Genomic DNA, 17,874 nt, shown 5'->3' with positions numbered 1-17,874 from the left:
TGACCTCCCTTTCCTGCAGATCACTTCAGGTTCTGAAATATTTCAGGCTGTGGAGGTTGTTCGAAAAGCCTCAGCTTGTGTTGATGAAGTAGTTCATAGTGGATTTTTAGGGTCTGCTTTGGATCATTGTCATGTTGTAGGAGCCAGCCTATTTCCCTCTCTTGACTGACCGCAGGACATTTGTATCCTGACATGTAGTGGAATCCATTTTTCCCTTTGTGCAATGTTTCCTGTGCCACACAAACACAATGCAGAATATTTCCATCCACAGTAGGTAGCCCAGTTACTGTTGGTATATTAAATCCATAAACTAAAAAGTGACAGTGCATTAATATTTGAAGAAAGGCTTGTTCTAAATGTTGGTTTGCTGCAGGGGTTGGTACGAGTATTAGGGCCTCATTGAGGAAAAAAAAGAAATCTGAAATTTGGAGAATAACGTCGTAATTTCGAGAATAAAATCATACTGCAAGAAAAAAGTCATAATATATCGAGAAAAAAATATAATATTACCAGAATTAGAAGTGCAAAATTTAAAAAAGAGGTGAAAGGACAGTCACTGGCAGCCTGAGCTGCTTCTGGCAGCTGCTGTTTGTCTGTCTAACAATAGAATAGAAACAGTCTCTTGCACAATGTTTTCAATGTCTTCGTGCTTATGAGATGTGATGCTGATGTGCCAAAAGATGAAGTATCTCCTTGTTAATGAAACATGTGCTAAAGTATAACTTCACAGGCTTCTCATGCTCCTCATTTTTAAAGTAGGTTAACGCTGCTGCTCTTCTGATATTTTCCCTCTAAAACAACACTAACCTAAAATTACAACTTTTTTCTTGTAATATTGTGACTTTTCTTCTTCTCTAGATATTGTGATTATATTCTCAAAATTACGACTTTATTCTTGTAACATTATGACTTTTTTTCTAGTAAAATAACAACTTTTTTCTTAAAATATCATCATTATCATTATTTTCCTTCTAAAATTACAGTTTTTTTGAACACAACACAATATGTGTTTTTCCCTGGGGTGCAGACAGCTGTCCCTCCTGTTGCATGCTGGGATCAGAATCAGATACTTGCCGCCCTCTTCTGTGCTGTGTGGAGAAACGCACCGCCGTATATGGAGCGGCGTGTCCGACATCTGAGCCACCTCCTCCTGCAGGCTGCAGCGGGGGAGAGTTTCAGGAATCAGGATACAGTTAGTCAGCTGTGTGTATGTATGTGTGTGTGTGTGTGTGGACTTCGGAAACACCAACAGGACCGGCTCCAGCCCTCAGGTCCTGCCCGGAGCTTTAAAGTCTACATGTACCTGCTGAGATGGATTAAGAGGAGCGGGGACGGTCAGCTTCCAGTCTAGGGGTGAGTTACCTAAACCTCCGAGCGAATGAACCAGTACACACCGTCAACTCACTGAGTGTAAACAAAGTTGTTAGCTTGTTCGCTAACTTTTGCGGTGATGTGAGCTAACGGGTTTAGCTTTTAGCACCACAGCCCCTTCATTCAGTCAGCGGCGTGTGGACACCGACGGAAACGGGACTGTCTGACTAAACTGCGAGCTGGCGGTTTAAACTTTACATTTGCAATGTCCAGATGGATTAACGAGAGTTAGCTTGAAGCTCCAAATCCCGCTGTGCTAGTTAGCTAACTGAACATTGTCGGTAACGTTTAATATCACCGACTAACTTAAAAAACTTTAACATATAAACCTCAGCCTGTTTACTGAGTCTACTCTGCTATGTATTGAGCTAACAGTGTTGGCACATAGCTCTTCACCATCTTCAGTCAAAGAGTATCTGTAGCTGATTTATATCTGTGTGGTTAAAATTATTTATTCTGGTGTTAAAGCTAAAGTTTAACTGGTCAGTGTGCTGCGTTCACGGACGCGTCATAAACTCCCACTTCTCGTCCCTCATTGTTTTAGTTTTTGTTTGTTTTTTTACAATCAAAGAGGTTTTAAAGGGAAAGTAAATGAGCCCAGTCTTTAATAAATACCACTATTATATTCTCATTTGGTTTTAGCACCTATAGCTTCAATAATAAAGTATGATTCAGTTCCATCAGTTTGTCAGTTGACCATTCTCATGCTGACAGGAGGACAGCATAGACAACAGCACATTTGTTTTTATTGGACAGCAGTTTTAAACAAGATGCAAATGGTTGATTAAACAAATAATCAGCCAATGGCCAATGCATAACAGATCTAACAACTATTTACTAGTTTAGGTCAATAATTAAACATAGATTAATGTTAAACATGTGCTGTTTGCAGCTTTCTAAACGTGAAGACGTGCTGCTTTTTTCTGTTTTTATATAATTCACGTTGGGTTCTTGTTACATTATTTGCAGTTTATTGTCCATATAAAAGAAGTAGGCAATGCTACACGTCTGCCCTCCCCACATAATGGACAATAGGACGTGTAATGTTTTAGATAAAAAAAGAACGAAATGACACATTCACACAAAACCTTACATACGACTCATTCAAAGGACTTTAAAATTCTTGAACAAATTTGAATGTGTTTAAGTGTATTTTCTTACATCTTGTGTATAAAAGGTACTGATGAGCTAAAAACCTCTGACTGAAGGATCCTGATGAAGCTCTGCAGGCCTGAGCATCACCGTGTGCTTTGTTTTCCTGGCTTCAGGCTGACTTAGCAAGCGGCTGTGTATTATTAATGTGTGACATGATTTCCATTCAGAGAGGCCGCCAGCTCTGTAACTGGAGCCAGCTCGGCCTGCTGCACAGTAGATCAGTGTGTTTGTGGAGCTCAAATGTGACCAACTAGTTTCTTCAGTAACCTGGATTCTGGAAGTAAAGGTGTTGGATCTTTACTATGAAGCTCTACTAACACTTTGGCCTCTAGTTTCATGGCAGTAAATGGGCGGTAACTGTTGTGGTGGTACAGATGTGTGTTGTGATTGTGATCTTCTTCTCCCGTCTCCTCCCCTGTTCTCTGCAGAGACTTTGCCAAGGACACACAGACTATTACAGTCCCTATATTATTACTTAGTCTGCAGATTATTTTCTCGATCATTTAGTTTATAAACAGACAGAATAAAAATTCTGAGTACCTAAGGTGGCATTTAAAAATGGCTTGTTTTGTCCGACCAAGAGTTCAAATCATAGGAATATTATCAAATAGGACAAAAAAGGGTCATAAATAGTCACATTTGAGAAACTGGAACATAAAAAATTACTTAATTTTCACTTTATTACTTATTCATTTTATTAATTAATTTAGTTAGATCCCCATTAGCCACTGTATTGTAACAGTGGCTAGTCTTCCTGAGGTCCCCATAAATTTATAGACAATTCTTCAGTGATATTACACAATCCATATCATTCATACTCTCAATGAGACTCACAATACACAAAACAAACTCCTATGATGCACAACGACCAAGACCAACTCGAAACCTAATACACACAATAGGTCTTTTAAATAATTTCATTTCTTCGTTAACTGAAAAAGGACAATTTAATCAGTTAAGTTAAAAAAGACAATAAATAAGTGGTATGAAATAGCTTCCTGTTTCCATTTCTGCCTGCTGGGTAAAATATTGATGCCTATCTTACTTACTTAATTAATTAATTACTTAATTAATTTATGATCAGAGTAGTTCCTAATTTATTTGTTCAAACAGTTCCTTCTGAAGCTTTCACAGAGTTATCATTTCAGATATTAAGATGCAGGAGAGACTTCTTAGAGACTATCTTATTTTTAAGATTTTGGACCTTAGTGCAAATCAGTGTACAATCCGTGATTATTTTCATAATTGATTTGTTTAACAATTATTTTCTTGAATAACTGATAAATGGTTTTGTCTATAAAATATTTTCTATCACAGAAGACTAAGAAAACCAGAAAACATAGTTTTACATCTCTCTCAGGCCTCTCTCTGGAGCTCTAGCATGGCTGAGGGCGGTGACTGCTTTGTTGTGACATCACAAAGTTACAGAAGTCCTGACGGCTTGTTTTAAGGCTCAGTTTCTGAATACAGGTTGTGTGCATTTCTCTGTGGACTGAGCAATTTGATACTTTCACAGTATTAATATAGAACCTAGACCTGCTTTATAATCAAAAAACACATGGACATCTACCTTTATACTATATGGGACCTTTAATGAAACTGGAACCAGCAAACACATCATCTCAAATCATAAATAAATCTTTATGATTGTTGTGGGTTAATTTTCTGTCGATTATTGCTTGAGTGTGTCACCTCAGATTTCTGACAGCAGCTGGAGGAAAATATGAGTTTGTCTGGAGGATGATGGATCATAGCACATATGTTTCTGGTCTTTCTGCCAGCAACACCACTGTGAAACTAGAGTTTTAAACCAAATCAATCAGCTGCAAGATGATTAATGTTGATTTATGTTGTTCCCTTGTTGTTTTCTCAGCCATCCCTCCCCCTGCAGTGGCCAGGCAGCATCATGGCGTCCCGGCTGCTAGACCGTCTGAAGCGCTCGCTGTTTAAAGATGGTCAGGGGGCGGGAACTGAGCAGGAAGCAGGCGGCGGACAGGAGGAGGAGGAGTTCAATGAGGACCGCTGGGAGGCGGAGCTGGAGGAGGAGGAGGAGTGTGTGACCGATAGGCTCGGAGGGACGCTTTGCTTCGACAGCGGAGGAGGAGGAGGAGGACAAGAGGACGGACCCGAGGGCGAGGGGTCGGGGCTGGACAGTGACTCTGATTTCCTGGGAGAGTCAATGGAGGAGGGGCTCAGCAGCGCAGGTGAGGTGGTGGTCTGATGATTTAACACAATGTACGTGATTATTACTAGAATCATCTTATAATTGACAATAAAAATTGACTTGATTCCAATTCAGCTTGTTATTGAATCTCACTGTGGCTTTTAAGGAAAATTACGTTATTTAGGTATTCGTCCTGCAATTTTATTCTATCATATTGTTCAAATAGTAATTTAGCTTTATTCAACTTCATTGAACATCTGGTCTGTGTCATATTATCAACAACACAGTCTGTCAAGTAGTAGTTTAGCATGTACATACAAGTGTCCCTGGTATGAGACTTGTCCTGCTTTTAATGGTAGTAAGGTATGTGATGGTGTGTGCAGGAGTGTCCATGACTCATCACCATGTCAGACAGTGTCTGTCACTTCTGTGCAGAGGTGTAGCTTTTATCAGGATCAGACTTTTACAGACAACCTGACCATGTTTTATGACTAATAAAAATATTTATTTTAATTCTGTCTCTGATCATTTTTCTCTCCAGTATTTAAATTGCAAATCACATAAACAGGCGACATGTCTGGATTAAAAGTGGTGTAGCAGTTTGGATGTGTAGAGCAAGTGGAGAGAATGAAGTAAAGCTAATATCTGTCCACCAAAAACCCAGATCTATATTGTCCACATTTTAATTCAACCAGTCCTCCGACCAGAACAACCATACAGGTCGTTTTTTCAACCCTCTGATACAAACCATAGGAGTGTCTCCTGAAATAGCGCCCCTACGTTTGCAGACGTACTGGACCTCGGTTGTCATGGTTACAATAATAAACACGCAGACTGTACCTAGAGCGGTGTACCTACCTATGTCGCCATGGTTTCTATATTAATGGTCATGGCATGGGTAGATTCAGGAAAAGATTGTGATTTTGGTTAAAATAAGTACTTCCTCAACATTAGATTATTTTTGTTGTCATGGTTACAATATAAGCTGCCACTTTCACATGGGAATCGAACAATGGGGGGGGGGTTTACAGTAGGAAAGTGTCTTTTAATTCTGTGGATCAGTGTTTGGTATCCTTACTTTCATTTTTACAACAGGGTTTAGATAATTTTTTGTTTACATTCAGTGCAAATAAATACGCTCATTATTCATCATATCCCTGTAAACATTATTTGTATGCAGCCTGATGGGTGATGATCCAAGTGATGGTATGACAGAAAGTGTCAGGCCTGTATAGATTTCTAATCTAAAAACAACCCTAATGTTAAAAAATTCACATAGTAAATTAGAGAAACGCACTAAATTAACTTCACCTGTCTCATGTAGATACCAGTCCCGTTGGCGTGTCTCCAGTAGGCCCCTCCCCCTCCTCCCTGCTGACCCGGCAACTTCAGGAGAGCTGGAGGAGTCTGCGTGGACTCGGAGGAGGAAGTCCCATTCCCTCTGGGAGGCGGCTGACGGACAGCTTGTTGTTTGAGGTTACTGACGCCAGCGTGGTGCAGGACGGCTCCTCAAAATATGTGGTGAGTTCAAATGAAAAAAATTTGCTGTGACCCACTTGCCTCAGTTCTTCTGTAGATTTAATCTGTCTCAGTGTCTGAAAAAACATGTAAAGCGCCTAAACCTTTTGTCTCTGTACTTCGTGGTTGTCACCCAGGTCAAATTCTAGAACAAGTAGTTACAAATTCAAAACAGCATTGCTGTGAATTGTGAAGGAGGTCATTTTTACAGTTGAACCCGAATGCACCTTGAACCTGAGATTCAGCTGGTTGTTGAAATGGTTGGTCTTTTTCCGTCTCTCTCAAGCTGTACACCATCCACGTGATCCAGTCCGGCGGCAGCGATAAGACTCCGGCCATAATCACCCGCCGATACTCCGATTTCCAGCGTCTTCATGCCACACTGCGGCGTAACCATGGAGATCAGATGGAACGTGTCTGTTTTCCACGTAAGTAGAAGTTATGTCATCGTCATCAGAGAGGAACCCTGGTGATAGGGAGGTAGTTGGTGCCTGTTTCCTGTTTCACTGCTAATCCACGACCACCTGTTGTGATCACTGTAGGAAAGAAGCTGCGCAGGAACTTCACGGCGGAGACGATCGCCAAGCGGAGCCGGGCTTTTGAGCAGTACCTGTCTCACCTGTGTTCACTGTCCACCTTGCGGGGGGCGCTGTGTGTCCGGCAGTTCTTCTACCTGACTGACCTGCAGACCGGACAGCTGCTCATCAGGTAACTAATACACTGACATAAACTCTTATTACATCACACTGTTTAATGAGAAGATGAATCCGAATGTCTGTATTACTTGTAACACATTCCTACATGTGTGGAGTTTGTACTTTGTTTTATATAATAATAAATTATACATGTTCAGGTTTTTATGATCTCCAGTAGACATCACAAGATCTCAAAATGTATTTTTCTCTGATGTTGCTGCAGCAGTTTGCTGTTTTCGTCCCAGCTCTGTTAAATGACAGGACAGGGTTTTGAGAATCCTGATTGACATGCTTGAGGTCAGCTGAGCGTCTCTTACTTAAGTAGGAGGTGGATGCACCTCAGAGCTTGGTTCTCATAGGGCAGGTTTTAAATAAATAAAAACCCAGAGTATTTATGAGGTTGTTTCCTCTTAAGGTTCTGTGGAAACCAGTGTGACTTTAACAGATGAGACAGTGCAGTCTTGTCTCTTCTCGCCTTTCATTGTCTGTGTCAGTTGCCAACTATGTTGTCACGATACCAAAGTTGTGACTTTGATATGATCAATACAGAAATATCTCGATACTAATACTGAATACCTCTGAAATACGGCACTTATTAACACACTGTCATTCTTAGTGTAGATACATATAAAATAGGATATCATATCTTTTAATGGGAGGGTACAGCAGTACCTTTCTAGTATTGGTACACCACGAAAACACAACTTAACCCATCAGTAAGCAAGGTAATGTATTGATTTGCATGTAATTGATTTGTATCATATTCCTCTCAGCAATAGGGGGTGATGTAAAGCCGAGGCAGTAATCACAGGTGTTGTTCATTGTAAAGAAACAAACACTTGTTGACTGTTCTCGGACAACTTCTTGGCTGTTTTATGTTTAATTTTGTATACAACTTTTATTGGACATTATGGACATCACACATTGCGGACACAAGAAAATAAACGCATCATGATGCAAAGCATTGGTAAGGACTGGATATCATTATTCCGAGGACACGTCTAAATAATCAAAGTTGCAGTGAGCAGACAGGTAGCAACTAAAGTATAGGACTTAGTCACTATAATAAATATATAAATATACAGAAAAGTGTTGTCTTCAACTGCTGTTCCTGCAGTCAGCTCTGGTCCTCATCCACAGCCAGTATGTTCTGAATTCTTATGAATAAGCTAAGTGAAAGATAAGATAATAAGATAAGTGAAACTGTGCAGCAAGGTGCGTCGTGTAGCGTAGTGGTTTAAGCAGGCGCCCCATGTGTAGAGGCTACAGTCCTCGCTGCAGTTGGCCCCGGTTCGAATCCCGCATCGGATGGCCTTTCGCTGCATGTCATTCCCCCACTCTCTGCCTCCCTGTTTCCTGTCACTCTCCACTCTGCTGTCCATTAAAGGCATAAAAGCCCCAAAAAAATATACTTAAAAAAAAATAAATAAATAAATAAACTGTGCAGCATGACACAGTTTGGTGTAATTAGCCACATATCTTAATGAAAGGTCAAATTCATGTAGAATTTGAGGATGGCACCAACTAAACCCTCCTCCCTTTATCTGTGGTTCCTGTCCAGTTGTAAATCCCTTGAAAGTCTGCTCTTAATTTTTGAATTCTCTTGTACAGTAATGTAAGGGAACCAATTGGCAGTATTGGAATGATTAGTATTATCAATAAAATCCTACACATACCCCTCCATGTTCCAGGATGAGGTAAAGATGAAATCACACGGGTGTAACTGGTGGCCCTGGACTGGGCCAAGTGCCTCCTGCTCCAGTGAGCGAGGACAGCTGAAACATTTGATGCAAAACAGCTGGTTATAATGAAGTAGAGGACTCTCATCCGAAATTAAAATGAAAGCCAGTGATGTGACTAACTAAATATAATTTATATAAATAGTTGATTCTTTGCCGCAAATTTCCTGAAGAATAATTTCTTATGATGATGGTCAGGCTGCTGATTGGGTTTGTCTTTTCTTTCTCTCCATGTGTGCTTTCTTCTCTTCTGTTTTTCATCTCTGTGAAGGTTTTAGATAAATAAATGAGCCTGCAGAGGTTTTAGTTCAGAATAAGCAGCGTTGTAGCTCCAGTGTTTCAGAGTTGAGTTTGTCTTGTTTTGTTGAGGGTGGGACGTTACCAGGAGGCCTTGGGTCCACTGCTCAACGCCAAGAGACTGCAGCATAAACTGGGCTGGGCAAGTTACTACGACAACCAGGATCAGGCCCCGCCCCCGGCCTCCTCCCATTGGTTCTTCACTCTGGTGGGGCTGTCGTGCTGCTTCCAGGAAGTGGACCAGCTGGAGGAGGCTCGGGATCATTGTGACCTGGCCCTCCGTGTCCTGACCCCCGCTGAGACTAACACAGAGGACAAGCCCCTCCCTCTTGAAGATAAGCCCCACCCACAGAGTGAGAACCCCCTTCCACAGACTGATGTGTCACGCCCACTTACCAACAGGCCCCACCCCCTCCTGTTGCCGTTATTGCGGGCAGTGGTTCGGTTGTCGTGGCAGACAGGAAGAGACAAACGGCAATGGGAGGAGCTTCTGCAACACCTGGAGGAGCAGTGGGCGGGGCTAGACAATCAGCCAACCATCAAAGAGTTTCTGGTAAAACACAACCTACAGGAGAGCGAGGGGGAGGGCTAGAACAACACACACTTACTGCAGAGTACAATCACCATGCTACAATAATAGTGTTGGGGCCTCTGTGACCTGATATCATGAAGTGAGACAAAGTCACAATAACATTAAAAAGCCAACATTTCAGGAGTAAAGACTTTAGAATATTTAGAGACTATATTGAAATATTTCAAGAAGAAAGTGATATTATGATGAAAAAATATCAATTTAGACAAAAATGTCAGAAAAATCCTAATAATACAGGCAAAAGAAAAAAAAGTATGAAAATTACGTTGTAATGTTTGAAGGAAAAGTCATATTACAAAAAATGTTATTCCCGAGTAAAATGATAATATTACAATATTACAAGAAAAAGTCATAATATTTAAAGAATCAAGTCATAATATTACTAATATATTGCAATACTGTAAATATTGTAGTATACAATATCCCAATATTGTAATATACATATTTTATTATATACAAAAACTTATTAGTATTGCAGGAAAAAAACAAAATTTCTTGTATTTCAAGAATTAATGATAAAAGTTTTTGCTTGGGGTTAGAATTACATACATGTTTTAGCATTTCCAGACAAATTCTATGTGCATTACACAACTATTTTCTTTGCACAACTGTTGGGACTGCAGTGTCACAACTCTGTCTGAAAATATTCCGACTGTTTTTAGCAATATTTAAGAGTTTCTTATCAAAATTACAACTTTTTTTTCCAAAAATATTTTTATTTTCTCAAATATGATTATTTATTTATTTTCCTAACAGTGGTTGTAATACTCCTACTACTTGTTCTATGCATCATCATCTATTCAGTCAAACTTTAAAAGCCTTAAAGCAGGTCAGTGATCATTGTGATTCTTCAGATCAGGAAGTTTCCTCTGTGTCTCTGACTCCACGATAATCCTAAAAAAATAATCCTGGACCTGTATTCACTTATCGTAATATTAGCTGGTCTCAGCTGTGGTGAGCTACAAAAATTCATAAAGGGAAAACATTTTTTCAAAAATAAAGAAAGATATTCACAAGTTTTTTTTAGAAATGTGAGGACGGAGGACAAATAGAAGATTATAAGAAGCAGAGGAAGGAGCAAATTCACATGTTCACATTATTCTCTATGTTAATTTAGGTCTTTATACCATTTATGATGCATTACATTTAAGCACAGACATATGAAACAGCCTTAACATGCAGACTGCAAACCGACATGCATGTTTGGGTGTCTCATCTTTGACAAACACATATGTATATAGGTTTCTCATTGTGACTATGATGATGGCATAAATATTAAGTAAAACAATTAAAATCCCTTTTGCCTACTAAAGGTTGACTGATATTTTACAGCATCAACCATTGACAACATCTAAAAGAAAAGATCTGAGATACTGTGAGTTCCTGCCATTCCTCAGAGTCTTGAGCGCTAACAGGCTACGCCCTCTCCATCGTCACAACAAACATTCAGCACAGGTGTATCTACCGCAAACCGTCTGCACCATTCGATCTCAATGCTCACAGTGGATTAAAGGACAAAATTCGCAATTTTTCAAGTCTGTCTTTTCAGGCCTTTTCAAGGTTGATATGGCAGGAAAAACAAGCACAGTTGTCAACATTCTCAGTTCAGTTCAACTCCTTGTAACATTTTTATTTTTAAATGTTGATGAACAATAGGGTGAAGGCAATGATTTGCTATAAAAGCCAAAGGTTTAATGCTAGCGGTGATACTGGCTCTTACTCGGTGATCCTCCTCCACAATATCTCACCCTGAGCCTTGACTTACTGTTTAGCAGGTCGGAGGGTTGGAGGTCAGTGTCTGAATCTTCTAAGTCGCTGTCTTTGTTGTTGTCATCCAGGTAACTGCTGTAATCTGCTTCAGTATCTCTCCCCTCGCTCAAGTCGTCAGCCATTGTCCAAACCGCGTCTTTAAAAACTTTCCTTGCTGAAAAAACGAATGAAATATATTTCCCATGATGGATTTCGCCTCCTTGAGCAGATTTCAGTGAATCACACTGCATTTCATGTCACATATCTGACAGAAAACAACAAAATCATGAACTACGCGTGTACGTCTCATCAGGTCTTAATGGGTTAAGTCAGACTTGAAAAATTTGCATTAAATGTTAGTCATTGTGTGTATCCTTCAGGTCAAACAAATGCGTTCAATACAGCTCCTTCCTCCTAAAGCTGATTTAAAATGTTTGAGTTGCTGGCCATTTGCTTCTTCACTGCCTTTATTGACACATGGCTGCATATCCTGGTGCATTAGCGCCACCTGCAGATCAGTGGAGAACTGTGAAACCATTGGCAGGAATGTGTAGCAGGTCACTCCTGTGTTCACATGCATGAGACAAACAAAACAGGGACTAGTACAGGTCAAGAACATAGAGACGATTACCTCAGCTTTAGTTCCCAAAGCAACCATCACTTCAGTAGTGAGACAATCATCAGTCTAAGTCAGAGAGTAACTGACAGAATGATTCTGAACCATTAATCATCGTCTTCACCATGATGATTGTCACGCTTCAGCTGGAACAGTTTGCTGTGAATTTTCTAAAACTAGAGTGTTTCTGAATACGTCCAGGATTATTTACTTTGTCATTAAGATTTCAATTTAGATTTGAGGAACAAATCATTTTTAATGCACTTTTTTAATAAGCGTCTGAATGAATCAAACCAGTTTGTAATATTCAACAGTTACAGAGGCATTAAATCATCTAATAACCTTCATCAGCGTATCCTCCTCCACAGCTGACTCCACACACAGCTGCACACTTTTACCTGATGCAGCGTTTCCTCTCTGCTCCAGCACTCGGTCATTAGGGTCATGTTTTCAGGGTAAATTCTGCTGCTTTTTCACTGATGAATATGTCTGTTTTTTTTATGTGGATTTGGTTACTATGGAGACCAGTGGTTTTAGTGGTTATGGTGACCTGGAGTGGATGACTGGATAAGGGACAAAAATAGATGTGAAGAACTGATTTACATCAGCAGGAAGAATGTGGAACGGATCTGATTGGTGGAGAGTTTTTGAGAACCACAAACAGGTTTTCATTCGTGGTGTAAAACAAGGGATTAATAAGGGATGAGACAAAGTTATTGGCTCATTAATGAGTTAACACACAGGGGAAATGATAGAGGCAATGAATCAATAAATATTGTATAAACAGACTATGCACATGTACAGAGTTATATCAAGATGATAGCCTGATACAAGCTGCTGACTGGAGGAAAATGTTCCCATCGTTCCTCCAGTCTTAATAACATTTAAGATGTGAGGAGCTCAGATATCCTCCGTCAGTGACGTGGAGATGCTGCACGGGAACACTGAGGACTAAAACCATGATACAGTTACAGCTAATAGAAACATTATATTCAGCTTCGGATGCCTTTTTTCAGAGCAGCTTTGTCATTTCTTGCTGCTTCTTCACCTTCTGTTACACAACACACAGCGTGGAAAACTTCTATCTGTGCGTTATTTGGTTCAGGTTGGGGTTAGGGATGCAGTGAGAGGCTGTCAGGGAGGGATTATTTTGGGGAAACTAAAGTTGAGGTTCTGCTCATAATTGAGGATAATTTATCAAATGTGTAACTCTCAGTACTCCTATTGTCTATTTATCTATTTTTTTTTGCTGTAATGACATTACTTAGGTCTGACAGTGAAATGGAAACACACTTTTTTCCTACTTAATCAGCCACTGAGCTCTTTGCGCAACTCTTTATTTAACCAGAATCATCTTTTCAGATCTTTTTGTAGCAGAATCATGTTACAAAAAACATCAAAAACACAATTACAGAAACTTACAGACGCAGCCACATCATTTAAATGAGTTCATCTTTTAATTTGTAGGATATGTAGATTCTACAGGTCCTGGATTCAATCCAGCTTTCTGTTTATAGGCTCAGGTGGATATTGGATAATACCGAATATCGCAGGATTTCTCACTACATGCATTTTTTATATTGAAAAATAAGACTTGTTTTATTTTTTGTAGTTTTTGTGGATTTGCAGCATCTGCTTTGAACTGCTGTTTAGTAGCACATCACTTATACCTGAAACATAAAATACAATAACACCCCTCCGATATTGTATATCGCAATATTTGGGCTGAACTGTATCAAGATAATAATCATATAATCATTTCATATTAGTTCATCCAAGGTTCTGATGAAGCTGCTTGTAGTCATCAGCTCTGCTTCCTTCACATGAACGTGCTCATAACCGGAGAGATAAACACAGAGTTAACTGAGCCGACTTTGTGACACCAGTTATCCCGAAGAGAGCTGAACTAAACTGAACTCACTTCGTGTTCCTTTCCCAGAGATGATCTGTGTCCGTAGCATCTATTGAAGACACAGAGGTCATGACTTTTGTTTTCTAGATATTTGAGTGTTTTACCAACATTTTACATTTGAGTTACATTTGAGAGTTTACAATATGTAGAACATGTAGAGGTTTCGGTGTCTGCGGGGGGGGGGGGGTTCAAGTGGTCTAAACAACGTCCCTGGTTCGATTGTATCTGGGGATCTTTATTACATTTGATTCTCTCTGTCTGTCTCAACAAAACATTTAACATTTTCCCACCACGCAGCTGAAATCAGAAAGAATATTTGAGCTGTTAAATGAATAAATGAACTGTGATTAATTGAACAGATTTTACAGAGACTAAACTGAGGCCTTGTTTGTAAGTGTGCTTTTATTTTAATGCTGCATGTTTATGAAACCCTTAGTGACCCTGATTTGAGGTGTTTTGTTTTTTTTACTTGGACTAAAGGTTTACACGGTCACTTCAGAGGTTTTCATCATTTCTTTTAAACTGTTTGGAAAGCTGTTTATTTCAAAATGGATCAAAGTAACAAACACAAGGTCATTTTCTTCACCTGTTGAGATGAAAGATGTGATTTCAGATCAGATATTGCAGCCTGCCTGTCCTGTGTGGAATATTTTTAAACTTGGATTGAACTGTAGCAACACTGCTTCATAGAGCTACATGCAAGTATATTTTATGGAATAAATTTGTTACAAGTTCCAGATCTCTCTTTTCTTCTTTCTTCGTGACTGGCTGTTTTGCAGTAGCCGAAATCAGAGCGGAGTCAGACTTTACCATGCCGGGACAGAAACAGGATGATGAGCATCATGCAGATGATGGATGTTGTATGTTTTTCCCTCTGTTGAGAAGGGATGACACAAAGGATGATAACACTGCCAGTGACTTTTTCAAAGATTGCATTTAATGATCACAACAGAGAAACACATACAAGTCTCCTGTCTTCATGTTTTAGTTTTGGTTTTTTACTTTTAGTTTTGGACTTTTGACTTTTTATTAAAGTCTGATATAGTATAAAGGTCCATGTCTTCTTTGATTATACAGCAGGTCTAGGTTCTATATTAATACTGTGAAAGTATCAAATCGCTCAGTCCACAGAAATGCACACAGCCTGTATTCAGAAACTGAGCCTTAAAACAAGCTGTCAGGACTAATGTAACTTTGTGATGTCACAACAAAGTAGTCACCACCCTCAGCCATACCCCAAGCCCCGCCCACCTGGACCCACCACCCAACCTTGCAGGATTTGGTTTTTCTGAGTGTTTTCCTGAAATCTGCTATATTTTTATTGGACTACTCAGAAAACAGTCAGCCAATCAGTGGCTCTCCGACCTGTTGTTACTAGAGCTCCAAAGAGAAGTCCGAGAGGGGATGTAAAACTACATTGAGATGGTTTTGGTTCTTAAAACCACAAATGTATCTTCTTATGGATCAACATTTCAAATAAAACACAGTAGAATATGGACCTTTAATGATATTTTCTGACCCAGTTGTTCATGTTTTATTTTTTATTTAACCAGGTTTTTATGTCCAACAAATGTCCTCCTGTTCCAAAAAGAATATTCTTCTTACTTCTCAGTAATGTTCATATCAACAACCAAGTCATAATTACAAATAGATACAGTATATCTGACAAACAAATGAATGCGTTATATCAGCTAAGGTCTGTTGTTCATGGTCATTACACCCAGATTTAATAGTCAGTGTTCAGATGATGGAATCTAACATGTAACACTCAGTCATTTTATTTTTCTCTCGCAGCTGCAGTATTACCTGTTTGTTTTATTACTTTTCTTAGTTTTTGCCCAGCAGTTGTGAAGCCACTCGGTCACCAGCAGAGGTCGCCCTGCTTCAGCTCATGTTGCAGTTATGACGCAGTTTCAGATTCAGAAGAATAACAGGAGGCTCTGTGGAGTTCAGTATTTTATTACAGCATGAAAATATATTTCAAAATAAATCACATATATTGCTTTCTACTGGTTAGACGGACTGTGGTGGCTGTGTGGTGGTGAAGTCAGGTTCAGGATCCGCAGAACGGTGGTGAACATGCTGGAACCAGATCTGCACCCAGAGTCAGTCCAGGTGGTTTTAATGTTACTGCTGCTGCTGCTCTTCTCTGCACAGCTGACAAGTGTTAGCTGTAAATAAGCCCCATCGTCCTCCACAAAACATCACCATGGTGACAAGGCCAAGAGCTGAGACATCAGCTGCCGTAGAAACACCGGTTGCTGTAGCAACGGTCACAGAGCAGGACTGAAGCGCCAACATGGCTGTCAGACTGGAAAGTGTTACCTCCAAACCCATAGTGCTGTCAGTCAACGTTTATGGTGATTTTATGATAAAATGCAGCACAAAAAAAATAAATAAATAAAATAAAATTACTGAACAGGTGCAGGTTCAGAATTTAAAACATCATCATGTTTAAATTTATTACACATTTAAAAAAAACAAACAAAAAAAACAGATTAAAGCCTCAAAACTTAAGGAACTGACCCTTTAACTTCTTATCTGTTCATCTGAGCCTCATATAAGGAGCCGTGTCATTTGAAGTATCATTTACGGACTGAAAATGTCACAGCTCCATAAGGTACATCAGGACTCAGCCTCCTAGAATTCTTTGCAGGACCATCTATTAGTCAAACAGGTATTCAGGTGACGCTTTAGTCAGCCATATGTCATAACAATCCTTTTCACAGGTGAAGTTTAGATTTGTCATAGTAAGAAAGGTGTTGATAACACCTGGTGAGCCATTGTTGATAACATTGATGAATAAAATAACATTAAAACCAGCAGAAGTAATAATCAAAAAAAAGAACTTCAGCTGTGAGAGAAAAATAAAATAAGGAAAATGGTTATTATGCACACTGACACTCCACAAGTTATTAAAAGGGACAACATGGTTTCATGTTTCTATCCAAACTCTCCAAACTTTCAACTGAATTTAGAGAAAATAGACTTCTCCACTCAGTGCCGTACCATTTACTATTGTTGCTACTGTTCGAGTGAACGATCGCACACCAGGAAACACTGCTGCATGAAAACAATAGAGGTTGAACATAAACTTTGGTCTTGTCACCAGCCTGGACATGTTCATATATTTTCTATTAATCTGCTGCTATTGTTCAGTTGTTCATCTTCACACTAAATACTTGTAACTCTGAACTGATTATCAAAACTGTCCCAGTTTATCACTTTACCACTGTGTTTGAAGGCCACCTACTGGTACTGTACAACCTCAGTTTCTGATTTCACTAGTGGACAAGAACCTGCACACTCCACTAACTTTGCTCTATATGACGTTAGACTATTTAATTTCGGGCAAAGAAGCAATGAGCAGCGCCACAGACACACATCCAGACCCCTGAACTGGGAGGCAGCATGTGCGTCTGTGTTCCCATCATGCTCTGTTTCCCCAAAGCTGCATTAGGCGAGACTTTAAGCCCCAGCTGTCCTCTGTAAACTGAACTTCTGAACTTGGTGCAGCAGAGTCTCATCCACACTAACTGTTGATTCTCACTGTTCTTCCAAATATCAGTGTCAGGGCTGTGATGATGATGATGATGATGATGATAAGAAATGTAGACTTTTTAAATCCATTTTATCATGTATATATAAGCAGTATGTCTTTTCAGCAGCTCATTAATCAAAGGGACAAGACTTCACTTTCCGTTTTGTCACTAAATAAAAACAAAAATTTGAGAAATCTCCAGTGATGTTTCCTGGAAAGAACCGTGTAATTCATAATAACATGTAAAAACAAAAACACCTGTTTCCCTATCATTAGTACCAAATTTAATAGTTCAGGAAACTTATTTGGAAATTACAGCTCATTAATAAATATAATGTTTTATTTTATCGCTTTGAAAACTCCAATTTATTTTCTATATTCTCCTAAGAAGTAGTAGTAGTAATTTGGTGTAATTACAGGTAGAAAGGAGAGTGACAGTTATTCGTAAACCTTGAGACTATTCAGAGGACAGAGGACAATTAAGCAAAATAAATGAATGAGTAATAAATGTTCACTAGGGTTTAA

The 17,874-nt window shown here is 39.3% G+C and overlaps 1 protein-coding gene across 2 annotated transcripts; it reads left to right on the top strand.

The window, feature by feature from the left end:
* The first annotated feature begins 1,177 nt into the window (after window positions 1–1,177).
* Window positions 1,178–14,547, top strand: snx21 (sorting nexin family member 21). Of its 2 annotated transcripts, none has more exons than XM_023431152.2 (6): window positions 1,178–1,353; window positions 4,418–4,730; window positions 6,015–6,211; window positions 6,495–6,636; window positions 6,751–6,916; window positions 9,012–14,547. In XM_023431152.2, the coding sequence occupies exons 2-6, from the start codon at window positions 4,433–4,435 to the stop codon at window positions 9,529–9,531; spliced, it is 1,323 nt and encodes a 440-aa protein (XP_023286920.1). In that variant the 5' UTR covers window positions 1,178–1,353; window positions 4,418–4,432; the 3' UTR covers window positions 9,532–14,547. The 2 variants fall into 2 exon arrangements, with proteins under 2 accessions (XP_023286920.1, XP_023286919.1); XM_023431151.2 differs by having other exon boundaries at window positions 4,400–4,730.
* Window positions 14,548–17,874: the final 3,327 nt, after the last annotated feature.

Source organism: Seriola lalandi, unplaced genomic scaffold (assembly GCF_002814215.2).
Source record: "Seriola lalandi dorsalis isolate HSWRI2012SDOR001 ecotype SW California unplaced genomic scaffold, Sedor1 jcf7180002054917, whole genome shotgun sequence".
NCBI lineage: Eukaryota > Metazoa > Chordata > Actinopteri > Carangiformes > Carangidae > Seriola > Seriola lalandi.
This window is presented reverse-complemented; position numbering and strand designations above follow the sequence as displayed.